Genomic DNA, 19,385 nt, shown 5'->3' with positions numbered 1-19,385 from the left:
GTTTGAACCCAGGCTTGTCTGACTCTATAGCTCAAGTCCTTTCAGCTGCACGATGCCACCTCTGAGAAACGGTACCTAATGAGGCTAAGGGACCCAGGATAGGGCTACTGTTTCTTCTAGGGTCTGAGAGGATGAAGAAGTGAAGGGAAATGGCATGCTATCATCGGCAGACATCCGTCAGACGGTAAAGGGAGGCCCAGAACCAGCGCAAGACATTAGACAACCTTCTCAAAAGGACAAGGAAGCTTCTTGGGACCAGCTGCTTGGGTTTCTCCTTCTTAGCCCACAAATAATCTTTGGAGCCCATTCCCTAATTTATCAAATCAGTGTAGGTGCCTACTGTTCTCTGACTTTCTCTCTGACTTCTAGATCCCTCGGGTAGCTAAACTGGGGAGGCAGAGCCACAAGAGAGCCTCTGGCCAGATGGGGCTCCCTCTGAGAAAGTTCTGTGAACATGAACTTTTCTTGAGGTATAGAAAAAAGTCATTTACCCACTTCTCCAGAAAAGGGGCTACTGCATAAAATCAGGGAGGAGTCATTAGAAGATGTTTATATTAGGCATGCTGATAAACCTAGGTAGCCAAGGGAATCAAGAGATGTAGTTGAAAGTGCAGGGATAGAGGGGATTCAAGTCCTGGCTGTGCAATTTACTAGCTATATGGCAGCAGACATGTCCCTTAACCTTTCTGAGCTGCAGCTTTCTTATTTACAAGGCAGAGGTAATACTGCTTATATCTCAAGGTGATTGCATGGATTAAATGAAGTAAATGTATGTCAAGTCTTTAGAATGTAGTAGTTGCTCACTAAATGTGAGCCACATACAATCTTATCCTTAATCTCAATCCGAGTCTAGGATAGGGCAGTGAAGGGTTTAGAACTGTGGCCCTTTATTCATTTTATGTTGTCTTTTCTACTGTAACGGATTCCTACATTTGTCACCACCAAAAAAGAAAAAGAGCCCATACTTCATCTTTTTCTTATGTTGATTTCAGAGAGAGATGGAGGGAGTAGCTGGAAGATCATCTCATCTTATTCAGGGATCCTGGTCCCACTCAACTTCTCTCATTCCTTTGGAAGGATTTTTTTAAAAACTGGCTTTTATTTTCATATTACAAAATAAGACATTTGGTTTATTTGATGAAAATGTAGGAAATATAGATAAGGAAAATATTCCTATAATCCAACTACTGAGAGAAGTATTTTGGTGGATATCCTAATCTTTCAATGCATGCAAATACTTTATGAAATATTTTTCAAGCATAATCATATTGTATGTGCTATTTTATAACTATTTTCACTTCACATATTGTGAACACCTTTTCATTTCATTACACTTTCTTCTGCAACACAATTTTTAATGATTTATAGTATTTGTGTGTGCCAAGTTTATTAACCTCTTTACCATTTTTGAACATTTATGTGCTTTCTAATTTTTTGCTGTTATAAACAATGAACATCCTCAATGCCAAATCTTTACCTACAGTCACAATTATTTCCTTAGAGTAAATTCCTGCAAGGAAAATTGGTGGCTTTGAGGATGTATAAAAATCTCACTCTTTCAACTGTCCCCAGCATACAGAATAGAGAGGCTGAAGCACGTGTGAATGCAGACAAGGATAGCTGTGGGACACAGGGAGGACTTAGACGACCCCAGGGCTGTGTGAATTCTCCCATGTGCACAGCCCCGACCCGAGAGAACCTGCATGGTGGAAGCCATGTCTGTGTGTCCGTGTCCGTGCTTTCTTCCTGAAAAAGGAAAGGAATATTTATTCTCAGCAGCTGTGACACAGCCTTTACCAATAAAAGACATTAAGGAGGACATGGGTCTATAGACAAGGGAGTAGAAAGTGACTCTCTTCCAGTGCCTTTATTCCCTTGGGAATTTGCTGTTGAAGAAAGGGGAAAGGCTCTCCTTCTCGGGTTCCCAGCAGTAACAGAGTGCCCTGCTTGTTTTCCAGGTGGGATGGATAGCAGTGTCACAACCAGTAATGGAGAGACAAAACCAGTATACCCAGTCGTGGAAAAGGCGGAGGAAGATGGCAACCTGGAACGGGGGCAGTGGAACAACAAGACGGAGTTTATGCTGGCAGTGGCTGGGGAGATCATTGGCCTAGGCAACGTCTGGAGGTTTCCCTATCTCTGCTACAAAAATGGGGGAGGTGAGAGCCGCTGTGCCACTCCACCCACCCCTGGAAGGAGGATATCTCCATCTCCTCACCTTCTGCCCCTCCAAAGAGTCCCATAGGCATATAGAATGCTGGAGTTGGAAAGGCCCTTAGAAGTCTTTAAGGACACTGGATCAGACTGAGACCTAGACAGATCACATGACTTTCCCAGGGGTTTTTCTATTATAGGGTGGCATCATAGAAACATGAAGATCGGCTTGGAACCAGATGGATCAAAGTTTGAATTGTGGCTTGGCTACTTACTCTCTGTGTAATGTTGGGCAAGTTACTTAAGCCCTCAGAGCCTCAATTGCTGCTCCTGTAAATTGAGTTGGAATACCCGCCTTTCAAGTTTGTTGTGAGGATTAGCGATAGTGTGTATAAAGTGCTTAAATGGTAGCTATGTTGAAGATGATGGTGATAACAAACTGTCCTGTCGTCTTGAGACTCCTTAGCCGTGGCTTTGTATCTTCCTCCTCCTCTGCTGGCACCATGACATTCCCTAAGCCATTCATTACCCAATCCCCACCAGTGTCTTAACCTTTGATACTAGTGGCTCTTCCTTTAAAAATTTCCCACTGAAAATGTGTGTGTGGAGCATTGACTCTAAGTCTTTACTGGCTTCTTATCCCCTCCATTCCAGGCCCCTGGGGTAACTCTGCTACCCCCACAGCAGTGGTGATAATTTTCCTACCACTAACTCACTTTCAAGGAATCCCAGATCTCTGTGGGAAGCCCCAGATCTGAAAGTGTTTTAGCTGAGCAGTGAGTAAGGAAGATCTCCTTGTTGATGGGTAAAGCTGATAGGGGTTGGGGCTCCCAGGTGTGGTTTTGAAGTGAGGCTGCCGTCTGGGCTGGAAGAAAAGGGATTGCAGAGGTAGATCATGGGGGAAAATTCTGAGAGGAGTGGTAATTTCATGGGCCACAAGGATTGGAGGGTGCCCTAGTGCAGCCCTTATCCTTTTGCAGGGGAGTAGGAGCCTCCAAATACATCAAGCTCAGTCTCACAATGGTTTTGGAGAGAGCAAGCGTATAACGCAGAGCAGAGGTGGGAGGACTTGGGGAGAGCGTAGAGACATGCTCTGAGCCCATGGAGTCTTATTCTCTGTATTGTGGCAATTGGGGATTGGCCCTGGGGTTGGAAGCTAATTTATATTTTTCCAGAGGGTTGGGAATGGGCTGATACGTCCTTTCTCCCTAGGAATTTCTGGCCAGCAGCCTGAAATCACAGGACTTTGTTCAGTCTGCATTGTGAGGGAAAGAGGGAGGTCTTCCCACTTCTGACCTAGCCTTGGACACTCCACATGCTTGTTTAGGAATTTAGGCCTGAGCTTTCTCCTTTCAGAGAACTGGGTGAAGGGATGGGGCTGGTCCAGGGAGGAGCAGGAGTCTGGGGCTAAGCTGGGCATTGGGGGTCTGGATCTGGAACCTGGTAACCAGCTTAGCTTCTCACGTGGCAGAAAGATTAAGAGGTGAGCCACTTTCCCCAAGCCTTTCTGGAATTGGGTAAAGGTTGGCCTGGGAATTAGCAGGAATGGCACGAAGAGGTGGGAGAGAGTGATTTCCAGGTCTAGTGCAAATCCACTGGGCTGAAGAGGGGGCAGTAAAGGGAGCAGTGACAGGAGCAGGAGGGAGGGACGTGGGGCTCACCCTGCTGAGGTGAGCCTGTCTGGCAGTGTTTGGGGCTGAGCTCTGCCTCAGGGCTCCGTGGTAAGTTTGTGCAGCCATGGGAACGTGTGACTATGTCTTGGGTGGAAGTGCCGGCCTAGGAAGAAAAGAGTATCTATGACCCTTGCTTTTTCCCATGAGTGCTTGTGGGGGAAGGTGGAGGCAGGAGGGTGGGTGCTTGGCTTCTTCCTCCATGGATAGAGCCTGCCTTCCAGCATTGCTGATCCCAGTTGATAGTGGAGACATTTTTAAGGGTCCTGGATCCTGTCAAGTTCTCTTTATTTAATCCTTACACCACCACCACCCATAATTGCTTCCCTTGATCAAGCACAGGGCCTTAGGACTTCTCTTCTCTTTTCCTTGATGGACAACAGCAGCTGGAGGGAAGTGTTTCTGAGGGGCTTTGGAGCTGGAGGCTAATGTCCAGTTTTGCTCTGAAGGGCATGAGTCATCCAGGGCCGCCCGGTGAATTAATGGAAAAGCTCCTTTGCCAAGGTAAGGGGGACTAACCAAAGATATGGTCATCAGAAAAACCTAGACGTGCCTATTTTGCTGTTTTTTGGTGTTGCCAGCGGTTTAACCCTTCTGTCGACATTTAACTCCCCTCACCTCCCAAGGAAAACAAGTTCCTACAGAGAATGGGCGCTAACACTTCATCTTGTCATCTCCTGTCTCTTTGTCAAAGAATAGACTGAAGCCTCTCTATGATAGGACCATTTGCTGCTGATGTGGGGAAGGAGGGTGAGGAGAACGGAGACCATTTAAATTGGTTTGATCCCTTTCCTCCCCGGCTAGTGATTTTATTTAAGCCCGTGGCTCTCAGATTGGGGTTGGACTGCTGGGGGATGAGAGGAATATTCTGAGCAAGTTCTGGAGAAGGATGCTGGGCTACTTCGGCATGTTACACGCTCAGGTAATGTATGCTGTCAGCCTGCTTCTGGGCCCTTTCTCTAACTTCATAGCTTCAAATTGCCACTTTTGTGCTTGGGGCGGGGCGGGAGGGTGGGGTAAGCTGGGGACTTTATTATTATTAATATTTGTTCAGCGGCAAGGTCAGGGATGAAAAAGTCCCCAAAGCATAATTTTGGTTTCAAACTAAAATCATAAGTGATGTCTTCTTTAGTTCCTTCCAGCTTTTATGTTTGTAAGATCTAATTTAAAGTGAGTTTCAGAGCAGGGAAAGGGCTGAGGCAAGAATATGATGGAAAAACAGGCAAACAGTTAAACACTGTAGTTGAAAACCAGAGAAAGTGGGAAAGTGGTGTAAAGAAGCCAATCTAAAATCAGAAGCAACCAGTAGGCTTTTTAGGGAGATGGATGGGAGGGATGCCACCTCAATCATCCCCTGGGTAAATACCCTCCCTGCTGTCCAGGACCTGTGGCCAGTCCACCACAAGCACCTGCCTCATCGTGATGGCTTTCTAGAGTCTCCAGTCTCAGTCAGTTGCCCCAGCACATGGCCAACCAAACCTTGATCCTGACTGCGTCATTCAACATCTATTACGTACTGAGGGCCTACCGTGTGCCAGGAATTATTGTAAGCAGCTGGGATACACCTATAAACAAAACAGACCAATTCCCTGTCCTTTTGGGCCTTACATTCTAGAGAAGGGAGACAGACAATAAACAATAAACATAGTAAATAAGAAAATTATATAGTATATCAGAAGTTAATGAGTGCTATGGAAGAAGACTGAATAGAGCTGGGTAAAGGGGATCAGGAGTAGGAGTGGGGTGGTCACATTGAGAACATTTGAACAAAGGCTGGCGGTGAGTGAGGATGTTGGCCATGTAGAAACTGACAGTGAAAGTGCTCCAGGCAGAGGAAACAAAATGTTTAATGGTCCTGAAACAAGAAGCTGACTGGCTTGTTAGAGGAGCCATCAGGAGGGGAGTAAGTGGAAGGTGAAGTCAGAGGAGTAAATAGGGTGGGAGTGGCAGATCCTGTGGGTCCTTGTCAGCTACTGTAAGACTTTGGCTTTTACTCTAGTGATGTGAGGAGTCACGGCAGGGTTTGAGCAGGAGTGGCATGATCTTACATTCTAAAATAATCTCTTTGGCTCTTATGTTGAAAACTGATTGTAGAGGAGTAAGGGCAGAAGCAGACCAGTTACAGGGCTAAAAATCTTGGAGTCATCCTTGATTCCCTTCTTTCTCTCATAAATGTTGGCTCTACCCAAATACCCAGATCCTGGGTGCTTTACAACATCAGCCTTCAGCTGGACCCTCTCCAGCTCCCTGGACCCTGGCTGCCAACAGGCTGATTTCCTCCACACCCAGAATATCTGGGACTGGAGACCCCACATGAGATATGCAGAATGTAACTTCTCATCACCTCCACTGCTACGACCTGGTCTAAGCAATCCAAGGATTTTAGCTTGAGCAACTAGAAGGAAAGAGTTGCCATTTACTGAGATGTAGAAGGCCACAGAGGAGCAGGTTTTAAGAGGAAAATAAGGAGTTGAGTTTTGGGAATGTTGAATTGAGACATCTATCAGATATCCTAGTAGAGATGTCAACTAGGCAGTAGCATATGTGAGTCTAGAGTTTGTGAGAGAGGTCTGGACTGGAGATATAAGTTTGAAAGTCATTAGATTTTGATGGTATAAGAAAAGAGAGCAAGGACCTTAAAAGATCTGGGAGAAGAGGAGGAACCAGCAAAATAAAAGAGGAGAAACCAGTAAAGTAGGGTGAAAACCAAGAGAATGGAGTGTTTGGAAGGCAAGTAAAGCAATGATATCAGGGAGGAGGGAGAGCTAACTACATCAAATTCTGCTGAATATGTTAAGAAATATGAGGAATGAGAATTGATTGTTGGATTTAACAGCATTGGTGTAAGAGCAGTTACAGTGGAGTGTGGGGCAGAGGCTGGTTGCAGTAGGTTTAAGATAATGGGGGAGAGAAGAATTGGAAATAGGAAATCTGGGTTATATGGGCAAAACTCAGGAGAGGGTGAAATTCATCTCCTCTTTCTGTATTCTCCCTCCTGGGTGGAAATAAGCCAATATGAGTGCTGCATAGTAGTAATAGTGCCCAGTGTGTCCAGCAATGTTAGGGATGGGTCTCACGACTGGTGAAGTTGCCGAAAAAGCTGCACATTTGGGCTATTTTCCCAGCTCTCCACCCTCAACTCGCAGGAGGGAAAAGCAAACATGGTCTTCCACCAGGGCCTGTCCAGCTAAAGCTCTAGCCATGTGGATGAGGAGACTCTGGATAACTCAAGGGGCATGATGTGGGGGAAGGTGGTGGGAGAGAGTTTTGGCAATAGGATTCAACTCTGCCAGGAGGGAATTGAAATGACTTGCCTGCCAGTCTCAGCCCAGACAAAAACAGATCATCTGCCAATCATCTTATACTTGATTTCTAAATCCAGGTTGTTGAAAACCAGGGCCAGAGGTCACCTATGCTGAGAATCTGTGGTTTTTGCTAGTCATGGAACAGCAGCTGGAGACCACCTTGTGTGAGGACTGATGCTCCCTTCTTCCTTGCCCCCTTCCAAGCCCTCCTCCCCTGATCTTCAGTCTCCAAACAGCCAGATCCTGGGTGCTTCAGAACATGGGCTTCCAGCTGGACCCTCTCCAGCTCCCTGGACCCTGGCTGCTGACAGACCGAGTTCCTCGACACCCAGAATACCTGGGACTGGAGACCCCGTGTGAGACTACAACAGAGTGTGGCACAGCTGGACCTCTCAGGAATAGGGATCTTAGAGGGGAAGGACTGTGGGGGAAGGGCAGCAGCACAGCAAACAGCTCTAGACTGTAGACTGAGAGGGTACAGGACACCAACATAAACGGGGTAAATGGCACCTGGCATCAGGGAAGACTGTTCACTTTGATGCTATTTGTAGATACTAAAGGACGAAGAGAAACCAGGAACACTTTTCTTCATATAAGAGTAATAGTTATTTTAGTAGTGCATGACCATTTGTTACTGTTTTTAGTTAATTATTCAATGCCCAGTATTGGTCAGATTAGTGTTGATTAGAGCATATAACTCTTCATGTATGCTCACTGCTGTGTTGCTCGTGTGGACTATCATAAGTTTGTGTTTTAAAAAATGTCACCTGGAACATTATAGGTGACACCACAGAATGATTCCTTCTAGTATGGGTGTGTGGTCTCTCCCATCCCATAGGGGAAAATGCCAGGATATTTTAGAATTTTGGGAAGGAGACCAACATGGGGGACACGAGGGAGCCGGTAACTGTGAACTCCATCCTTCATCTCCAGGACTAACTCCATTTTTAATGGTGGTGCCAGGGGCTTGGGTGGGGAAAGAGGCAGAGAGCCCTACAGGACTCCCTAGTCTACACTTGGGTCCTTCTTGGGCTCCATTCTGCCCCTCACAACTTCCCCACTTTTAGGCCAGTGTCTTTGCCTGGCAGGTATGGGCCTTGTCCCTTGTGGCATGCTGCCCAGGGCTCAAAGAGGCAGAGGAGGAGGGGAGCAGAGTTGACCATAGGACCCATTGCAGTTAAACATTGGCTTGGTTTATTGAGAAAGAGCAGGTAGCATACAGATGTGAAGGAGAGACTTGACCTGGACTGAAAACTCTCCTCTCTCTCTTTCTATCCTCTCTCTTTCTGTCCTCTCCCTCTCTTTGTATCTTCTCTCTTTCTTTCTTTTCTCTCTCTCTCTCTCTTTCTGCAGCGTTTCCAACTCTCAACAGTGACTGTTCATATCAGCTACAAGATTCTCTCTTCTCTAATTTTCCCCTCCTGCCCAACAAGTCTTGGATTGATTTATGTACTTATTAGTCTGAATGGTTTACAATCTTTATTTCTTTGCCCTTGTGGTCATCAAGCATTTCCCTCTGTTCCTGACTTATGGACGTGTGGACCACATACCAGAGATTTGGAGGGTGAAGAACTAGACAACTCTATTCCCCGTTAACTTTTGTTTGAGACAGTTTTATTAAGGTATAATTGACCTACAATAAATTGCACATATTTAAAGTGTACAATTTGATAAATTTTGACATATATATATATATATATATATATATATACACCCTTGGAACCATTGCCACAATCAAGGTAATGAACATATTCGTAACTTCCCAAAATTTCCTCCTGTCCCTTTCTTCCACTCTGACCTCTGCTACCTGATCCCAATGCAACCACAGACCTGTTTTTCTGAAATATATATATATTTTCCAGCTTTATTGATATATTATTGATATATAGTATATGTAAGTTTAAAGTGTACAATGGGATGATTTAATACACGCATATATTATGAAATGATTACCACAATAAGGTTGGTTAACACCTCCATTCCCTCACATAATTACCATTTTGTGTGTGTGTGGTGATAATATTTAAGATCTACTCTCTTAACTTTCAAGTATATAATACAGTATAGTTCACTATAGTCGCCATGCTGTACATTAGATCCCCAGAGCTTATTCATCTTATAGCTGGAAGTTTATACCTTTTGACCAACATCTCCCCATTTCTCTCACCCCCCAGCCTCTGGCAACCACCATTCTGCTCTCTATTTTCATGAGTTTGGCTTTTTTAGGTTCCACATATAAGTGAGATCATACAGTATTTGTCTTTCTCTGACTTATTTCACTTAGCATATGCCCTCAGGGTTTTCCTATGTTGTCTCAAAAGGCAGGATTTCCTTCTTTTTTTATGACTGAATAATATTTCCTTGTGTGTGACATTTTCTTTATCCACGGACCTGTTGACCAACACTTAGGTTGTTCTCATGCCTGTTTTCTGTCACTATATGTTAGTTTGCATTTCTTAGAATTTTATGTAAATGGAATCATGCAGTATGTACTTTCTGTATCTAGTTTCTTTCGCTCAGCATAATTATTTTGAGATTCGTCTGTATTTTTCGTGTATCAGTAGTTCATTCCTTGTTATTGCTGAGTAGTAGTCCATTATGTAGATATACTACAATTTGTGTATCTGTTCCCTTGATGGATATTTGGGTTGCTTCTAGGTTTTAGCTATTGTAGATAAAACCACTAAGAACCTTTGCGTACGAGTCTTTGTATAAACATATGCTTTCATTTCCCTTGAGTCCTCTGGGAGTGGAATGACTGGTTTACATCATAGGTGCACTTTTAACTTTTTAAGAAGGGACGGCCCCGTGGCTTAGCGGTTGGGGGCGCGCGCTCCACTGATGGCGGCCCCGGTTCGGATCCTGGGCGTGCACCGACGCACTGCTTCTCTGGCCTCAGCACGGCCGCGTCCACCATACAGCAACTAGAAGGATGTGCAGCTATGACATACAACTATCTACTGGGGCTTTGGGGGAAGAATAAATAAATAAAAATATTAACTTTTTAAGAAACCGCCAAACACTTTGCCAAAATGGTGTACCACTTTACATTCCTGCCAGCAGTGTATGCGAGTGCCAGTTTTTCCACATCCTCACCAATACTTGGTCAGTCTTTTTAACTTTAACTTTTCTAATTGGTGTGTAATATAATCTCAGTGTCATTTTAATTTATATTTCCCTAATCACTAATGATGTTGAGCATCTGTTCATGTGTTTATTGGCAACCCATATATCTTCTTTAGTGAAAACCTGTTCAAATCATTTGACCATTTAAAAAAAATGGGTTGTTTATTTTCTTACTACTGAATTTTGAGGCTTCTTTATAAATTCTGGATACAAGTCCTTTATCAAATATGCATTTTGCAAATATTTTTTTCTCATTCTGTCTTAAATTTTTCCTTTTCTTAGCAGAGTTCTTTTGAAGAGCAGGAGTTTTAAATTTTGATAAAGTCCAGTGTATCAATTTATTCTTTTATGAATCATGCTTTTCGTGTCACATGAAAGAAATCTTTGCTTAGCCCAAGGTCTCATATATTTCCTTGTAGCAGTTTTGTAGTTTTAGGTTTTACATTTAGGTCTATGATCCATTTTGGGTTAATTTTTGTATATAATGAAGGTATGGACTGAAGTTCATTTTTTCATGTATATGGGTATCCCCCCTTGTTCCAGTATCATTTATTGAAAAGACTATCTTTTCTCCGATGAATTGCCTTTATACCTTTGTGGAAAATCGGTTGTCAATAAATGTATGGGCCTGTTGCTGGACTCTATTCTGTTCTATTTGTTTATTTTGACACCAAAATCATGTTGTCTTAATAACTTTGGCTTTATGATAATATAAAAATAAGGGAGAGTTAAGCCTAAAAATTAGTTCTTTTTCAAAGTTGTTTGGCTACTTTAGGTCCTTTGCATTTTCATATGTATTTTAGAATCAGTTTGTCAATTTCTACAAAAAAGGCTGCTGGAATTTTGATTGTGACTGCTGTGAATGTGCAGATTAATTTGGGAAGAATTGCCATCTTAGTAATATTGAGTCTTCTGACCCATGGACATGCTATACCTCACCATTTATTTAGTTTTCTTTAATTTCTCTCAGCAATGTTTTGCAGTTGTGAGCGTACATATCTTTCATCAGATTTATTCCTAAGTATTTCATATTTTTTGATGCTATTGTGAGGGTATTATTTCTTAAATCGTAATTTATGATTGTTTGTTGCTAGTATATAGAAATAAAATTGGTTTTTGTACGCTGATCTTGTATCCTGCAATCTTGCTAAATAAACTTATTGGTTCTGGTAGCTCTTTGGTACATTCCAAAGGATTTTCTTTTCTTTTCTTTTTCAAACATTTTATTTTTTTTTTATTTATTTTTTTCCCCCAAAGCCCCAGTAGATAGTTGTATGTCAGAGTTGCACAGCCTTCTAGTTGCTGTATGTGGGACGCAGCCTCAGCATGGCCGGAGAAGCGGTGCGTCGGTGTGCGCTCGGGATCCGAACCTGGGCCGCCAGCAGCGGAGCGCGTGCACTTAACTGCTAAGCCACGGGGCCGGCCATTTTCTTTTCTTTTTAAAAACACTTTCGTAAAATATGATTGACATACAAAAAGCTGTATATATTTAATGTGTACAACTTGATGAGTTTGGAGGTAAATATACACTTGTGAAACCATCACCACAATCAATGCCATAAACATGTCCATCACCTCCAAAAGTTTCTTTCTGCCCTCTTTTTTATTTTAATTTTTTGGTGATAAGAACATTTAACATAAGATTGTCCTTCTTAGCCAATTTTTTTTTTGTGAGGAAGACTGGCTCTGAGCTAACATCCATTGCCATTCCTCCTCTTTTTGCAGAGGAAGATTAGCTCTGAGCTAACATTTGTGCCCATCTTCCTCCATTTTGTATATAGGAGCCACCACAGCATGGCTTGATGAATGGTATATGTCTGTGCCCAGGATCCAGACCCACGAACCCCGGGCCACCGAAGCAGAGCATGAGAACTTCACCACTACCCCACTGGGCCGTCCCCCTTCTTAGCAAATTTTTAAGAAAACAATACAATATTGTTAACTATAGGCACTGTGGTGTACAGTAGATCTCTAGGACTTCCCCGTTTTGCATAACTGAAACTTTGTACGCTTTGACCAACACCTCCCCATTTCCCTTTCCTCAGCCCCTAGTAACCACCATGCAACTCTCTGCTTCTGTGAGTTTGACTATTTTAGATTCCAAAGAATTTTCTATGTAGACTGTCATATCATGTGTGAATAAAAGCAGTTTTATTTCTTCTTTCCCAATTGGAATAACTTTTAATTCCTTTTCTTGCCTTATTGCCTTGGTTAGAATCAGTGTTGATAGAAACAACGTTAAATAGAAGTTGTAAGAACGGACACCTTTGTCTTGATCTCGATCTTAGGGATTAAGCAGTCTTTCACCATTAAGTATGATGTTATCTGTAGGTTTTTTGTAGATGTCCTTTATCAGGTTGAGGAAGTTTCCTTCTATTCATCATTTGCTGAGAGTTTTTATCAGAAATGGCTGTTAGATTTGGTCAAATACTTTTTCTTCATTTATTGAAATGATCATATGGTCTTTCTTTTTAAATTTATTAATATAATAAATTACATTGATTGATTTTTTTAAATGTTAAAATGACCTTGTTTTCCTGGGATAACCCCCACTACGTACTGTATTATCCTTTTTATATATTGTTGGATTTTGTTTAAAATTTTGTTTTGGAATTTTGCATCTATGTTCATGAAAGATATTGGCCTCTTGTTTTCTTTTCTTGTAATGTCTTTGTTTGCCTTTGTTATTAGGGTAATTCTGGCTTTATAGAATGAGTTGGGAAGCATTCCTTCCTCTTAAATTTTCAGGAACAGTTTGTGTAGTATTGGTGTTATTTCTTCCTTAAATGGAGAATTCACCAGGGAAGTCATTTGGGCCTGGAGTTTTCTTTGTGGGAAGGTTTTTAACAACAAAAAAAATTTCTTTGATAGAAATAGGGCTATTCAGATTATCTGGCTCTTCTCGAATGAGCCTTGGTAGTTTGTATTTTTCAAGGAAATTGTCTATTTTACCTAAATTGTTGCATTTATTGACACAAAGTTGTTTATATATTTTCTTAGTATCCTTTTAATATCTATAGAATCTGTACTGATGATACTGCCCTCATTTATCATACAAGTAATTTGTATCTCCTACAAGTTTATTAGTGTGATTGATTATCTCAAAGAACCAGCTTTGGTTTCATTGATTTTCTCTATTGTTTTCCTGATTTCTATTTCATTGATTTCCACTTTGATTTTTTTATTTCCTTTGACTTACTTGGGGTTTAATTTGTTTTTATTTTCTTCTTTCTTAAGGTAGAAGCTGAAGTCATTGATTTGAGACTTTTCTTCTTTTATAATAATAGGTGTTTTGTGCTAAAAATCTCCCCCTAAGTATTGCGTTAGCAGTATCTTACAGATTTTGAAATGTTGTGCTTTCCTTTCACTCAATTCAAAATACTTTTTAATTTCCCTTTTGATTACTTCTTTGACACATGGGTTATTTAGAAGTATTACCTGATTTCTAAATATTTGAGGCTTTTCTGAGTGTATTTCTTTTATTGATTCCTAATTTAGTCAGAGAACATACTTTGTATGACTTGAATGCTTTGAAACTTATTGAGATTTGTTTTGTGGCCCAGAATAGATCTATCTTGGCAAATATTCCATGTGCACTTGAAAATCATGTATATTCTGCTGTTGTTTGATAGAGTGTTGTATAAATGTCAAGTAGGTCAAGTTGGTTGATGTGGTTTTTAAGTACTTTATATCCTTACTGATTTTAGTCTACTTGTTCTATCAATTATTGAGAGAGGGCTACTGAAATCTTTGACTTTAGTTAGAAATTTATCTATTTTCCCCTGCAGTCCTATCATTTTTGCTTCATATTTTGAAGCTCTGCTATTAGGTGCACGTGCATTTAGGATTGTTATGTCCTGTTGATGAATCAGCTTCTTTATCTTTATGCAATGACCTTCTTTACCTCTGGTGATATTTTTTGCTCTGAAATCTACATTGTGTGATATTAAGATAAACACTCCAGCTTTCTTTCAATTAGTATTAGCATGGCATATCTTTTCCCCTCCTTTTACTTTTAACCTATTCATGTCTTGATATTTAAAGTGCATTTCTTTTATGCAACATATAGCTGAGTCTTGTAATTTTTTTTTAAACCAGTCTGACTATCTCTACCTTTTATTTGGGATGTTTAGACTACTTACATTTAATGCAGTTATCCATAGGATTAAGTTTAAATCTGTCATCTTACTATTTGTTTTCTATTTGTCCTTTCAGTTCTTTGTTCCTCTTTTCCTTTCCTTCTGCCTTTGTTTAGATTAATTGGATATTTTTTATTATTCCATTGTTGGCTTTCTTCTTTGTTGGCTTATTAGCCATAACTCTTTGTTGTATTAGTTTAGCGATTATTTTAGGTTTTGTGGCATACATCTTTAACTTATCACAGTTTGCCTTCAAGTGACGTTGTATCACTTTACGTGTAAGAACCTTACAATAACACACTTCAATTTCTCTCCTCCCAACATTTGTGCTCCTGTTCTTATACATTTTATTTTTCATATGTTATAAACTCCACATTATATTGTTATTATTTTTGTTTAACCAGTCAATTATCTTTCAAAGAGATTTGAATAAGAAAAAATTCTTATATGTTTACCTATGTATGTAGTTACCATTTCTAATGTTCTTCATTCCTTTATGTAGATTCATATTTCTCTCTGGCGTCATCATTTCCCTCTGCCTGAAGGACTTTCTTTAGCATTTCTTGTAGTGCAGGTCTGCTGGTAATGGATTCTTTTAGGTTTTGCATGTCTTAAGAAGCATTTATTTCTTTTTCATTTTTGAACAGTATTATTGGGTATAGAATTCTAGCTTGACTCTTTTCCCCCTCAATACTTTAACAAATGTGGTACCCTATCACTGTCTTCTCACTTGCGTTGTTTCCAATGAGAAATTTGCTGTCATCCTATCATTGTTCCTTGATATATATGTGTCTTTTCCTCTAGTTGCTTTTAATATTTCCTCTTAAAAACTTTTAATCACTGGTTTAAATAATTTGATTATGATGTGTCTTGTTCTAGTGTTCTTTATGTTTCTTTTCTTAGGGCTCATTGAGTTTCTTGGATCTGTGGATTTATAGTTTTTATCAAATTTGAAAAAATTTTAGCCATTATTTCTTCAAATTTTTTTCTGGCCCTTCTCCCTCTTTTATCTCCTTCAGGGACTCCACTTATAGTTATATTAGGCTGAAATTGTCCCACAGCTCACTGAAACCTGTTTTTTTTTTTTTAATTATCTTTTCTCTTTTTCTTTTATTTTGGATAGTTTTAACTTCTATGGTTCAAGATCACTACTCTTTTCTTCTGCTATTAATCTACCATCAGTCCCATCCAGTGTATCTCACACATTGTGGTTTTCATCTCTAAAAGTTTGATTTGGGTCTTTTTCAATATCTTTCATGTCTCTGTTTAGCTTTTTGAACATAGGAATACACTTCTAATAACTATTTTAATGTCCTCATCTGTTTATTCTAACATCTGTGTAAGTTATGAGTTGGGTTCAATTGATTGATTTATCTACTCATTATGAGTAATATTTTTTTGCTTCTTTGTTTTCCTGGTAATGTTTAATTGGATGCCAGACCATTAATTGCCTTAATGGTTACTGAGTATTTTTGTATTTCTATAAATATTCTTGAGCTTTTTTCTGGGACCAGTGAAGTTATTTGATCCTTTTGGGTTTTGCTTTTAAGATTTGTTAGGCAGAACCAGAGTTGTGCTCAATCTAGGGCTAATTATTCCCCACTACTGAGGAAATGCCTTCTCTTCCCAATGCTCTGTGAATCCTGAGATTATTCAGTCTGGCTGGTGGGAACGGGCACTCTTCCCAGCCCTGTGTGAGCACCGTTACTCTCAATCTTTTTGAATAGTCCTTTCTCTGACCCTGGGTGGTTTCCTCACACATATGTGCTGACCAGTACTTGGTTGAAAGCTAGAAGGAGACCCTCTGCCAATATTTGGATCTCCCTCTCTGTGTAGTTCTCTCCTCTCCAGTATTCTGTGAACTCCCTTGTATACTTTGCCAACAGATAGAGGTCTGTGGTGGAGAAAACGCCAGCATTTCTGACATCAGTAGACTTGTTTCAGCCAATGATTGTGAAAACAGAAGCAGAAAGGATTACTAAAGGGAAATCTGATTTCAGCCTACTAAAAGTCCCTATCTAACATTAAAAGCAATCATTTCTTTGAAAAGAATTATAATCTGTGGGCTGTGTTAATGCTCCTGGCTATCCATTATTCAATGAGCTCCTTGCTGTTGCTACAGTTATGTGTTATTTAGGCAGTAATTAATGTTCAATGGGGAGCAAATCTTGGTGGGTATAGATTGAAGCTTTAGAGTGAAAAAAGGAACTGGTTAGATCCTAGGTAACTTGGTGACTCTTGATCTCTGCTATGGTTCCAGACATCTAGACAGATGTACCCTGCAGTTTTACATGTCCCCCACCCCTGGGATTCTGACTGGCAGTATGGGGTGGTAATGGGAGGAGATGAATGTGGACCATGAGGAGGCTAGTGCCAGGTAATAAACAGCCTGTTTCCCACCCACAGGTGCCTTTTTCATCCCCTACCTCATCTTCCTCTTTACCTGTGGCATTCCTGTCTTCCTCTTGGAGACAGCGCTGGGCCAGTACACTAGCCAGGGAAGCATCACAGCCTGGAGGAAGATCTGCCCCATCTTTGAGGGTGAGTAGCTCTGTACCTGATTCCAGGGTATCTGCACTAGTGGTTATAAACTTTATTTGGAAAGACTGGGTGGCTTAGCTGCAGTGCTAATTGAGATAAGACCTTGTGTCTTTATGTTAAACCCTCCAGTGTGAGCTAATCACCATCCATCAGAGAATGGAGGAGAAGAGGGGGATGAGGATGGAGCAAAGGCTTTAGAGTGCAAAGCTATTTTAGCTATATATTTAAAAAAGGTAACAATGATTTTGCATTTTTCAAAATATTTAATCAATTACAAAACACTTTAAAATAGAATTTTAAATGAGAAAAAATATCGTTAATAATTCTACTATCTTGACACAATAGCTGTTTAAAATTTAGAATGTTTTATTTCAAAATTTCTCCCTCTATAGGATTTTCTTTAAGTTTCTATTTTGAAATAATTATATATTCACAGAAAGTTGCAAAAACAGTACAGGGAGGTCACGTGTACCCTTCACCCAGTTTTCCCCAATGGTAACATCTTACATAACTATAGAACAATATCAAAACCTGGAAATGACATTGGTACTATCCACAGACCTTATTCAGATTTCACCAGTGTGCATGGACACTCATGTGAATGTGTATGTATAATTCTGTGTAATTTTATCACGTGTGTAGATTTGTGTAACCGTCATCACAATCAAGACACAGAACTGTTCCATCACCACAAAGATCTCTGTCATACTGCCCCTTTATAGTCATACCCTCCCCTCCCTAACCCTAACCTCTGGCAACCACTAATTTGTTCTCTATCACTATAATTTTGTCATTTTGAGAATGTTATATAAATGGAAACATTCAGTATATAACCTTTTGAGACTAGCTTTTTCACTCAGCATGATGCCTTTGAGATCCATCCAGCTTGTTCGTGTATCGGTAGCTCATTCCTTCTTATTGCTGAGTACTATTCCATGGTGTGGACATACCACAGTTTATTTAATCATTCACCCACTGAAGAACATTTGGGTTGTTTCCAGTTTGGGGGGTTTTGTTTCATTCTTTCTCTGTCTATAGAGTTTACATATCTATTATATGGAATATATACAGATGGTGTCTCTGTTTTCAGTTAGTATTATTTTACATTTTCTACACAACAATCATTTAATGATTGCATGATCTTCTGTCAAGTAGATATGTCATAATTTACTTAACAGTTCCCTGTTTGGGGCTTTTTGCTTATTTTCAATTACTTATAAAATTGTTATATTATGCTGTCATGTATATTTGTTGAGATAGCTTTTCCCCCCTTTTTGGGAATTATTTCTTTAGTATAAATTCCCAGGATTAGGATCAAATGGACAATCAACTTGATGTCTCTTGATCTGGCTTATTAAATTGCCCTATGGAAGTGTTATACTGTCTTACATGTCACTAGACATGAGTAAGCATCTTTCCCCCATATCTTTAACAAGGGGGAAAATTGTCTGCACATTGGAATCACCCGGAGACCTTCAAAACATCCTGAGGCCTGTACCCCAGCCCCAGAGATTATGATTTAGTTGATCTGGGGTCTGGTCTGGGCTTTAGAATTTTTAAAATATCTCCAGGTAATTCTGATATGCAGACAGGTTTGGAAATCACTGAGTTAGACTATTTGTAAAAAATTTCACTAGGGCTGTAGACACAGAATGGTACCTCATTGTTTCATTTTGCACACTTGCAATTATTAGGGAGGCTCTATTTGTGTTTTCTCATATGTGAATTGTCTGTTCCTGCTCTTAACATATGTTTTTATATTTCAGAAACATATCAGACTAATCCCAGGGAATATTAACTATTGGAATCTTGAAGTTAGTCTTATATATTTTAAAAATAACTTTGAATCAGTGAACTTTCAGAACCAATAAAGATGAAAGTGCGCAGGAAGCCGGGTAGTGCAGCAGAAGCAGGGAGGAAAGTCCCCTCTGGGCCTGAGAAGGGCTGTTGGGGCCGCAGCACACTCCTGGCTGCTGGGGAGGGAGGGGCGGGAGCCAGGAGCCGAGGCCCCAGCACTTCTTGCTTTAGGACACTGACAGTGCATGAAAACCCTCTCCTACACAGGAATGGGTAGTGTGTGAGAAATCCATTCTCTGTCCCTAGCCCAGTTCTGTCGTTTTCATCCTCAGGCATCGGCTACTCCTCCCAGATCATCGTCGTCCTCCTCAACATCTACTACATCGTCGTCCTGGCCTGGGCCCTCTTCTACCTCTTCAGCAGCCTCACCGCCCAGCTCCCCTGGGGAAGCTGCCACCACGAGTGGAACACGGGTAGGTCATCTCCAGAGAGTCCATCTCCTTCTGCTGCTCTGCTGCATTCGCCAGGCATGGGATTGTCCCTGTATCCTGGGGACCCAATCCCCAGCCTTAACTTGGGACTCACTAGAAAATCTGCCAAGTAGATCATGGAGATCGTATATCAAAGATAAGAGCGAGATTTCACCAGCATCA

The 19,385-nt window shown here is 40.7% G+C and overlaps 1 protein-coding gene across 1 annotated transcript in view; it reads left to right on the top strand.

Annotated features, from left to right (window-relative positions):
- The first annotated feature begins 1,818 nt into the window (after nt 1-1,818).
- Nucleotides 1,819-19,385, top strand: part of SLC6A13 (solute carrier family 6 member 13) — a 37,024-nt gene continuing 19,457 nt past the window's right edge. The window contains exons 1-3 of the mRNA XM_058559086.1: nt 1,819-2,159; nt 16,801-16,935; nt 19,065-19,205. Coding sequence (XP_058415069.1) covers nt 1,964-2,159; nt 16,801-16,935; nt 19,065-19,205 — 472 coding nt within the window. The 5' untranslated portion in view covers nt 1,819-1,963. The remainder of the gene's footprint in view (nt 2,160-16,800; nt 16,936-19,064; nt 19,206-19,385) is intronic.

The sequence above is a fragment of the Diceros bicornis genome, chromosome 17 (assembly GCF_020826845.1).
Source record: "Diceros bicornis minor isolate mBicDic1 chromosome 17, mDicBic1.mat.cur, whole genome shotgun sequence".
Lineage (NCBI taxonomy): Eukaryota > Metazoa > Chordata > Mammalia > Perissodactyla > Rhinocerotidae > Diceros > Diceros bicornis.
The sequence above is the reverse complement of the archived record's forward strand: the minus strand, read 5'-3'. Positions and strand labels throughout refer to the sequence as shown.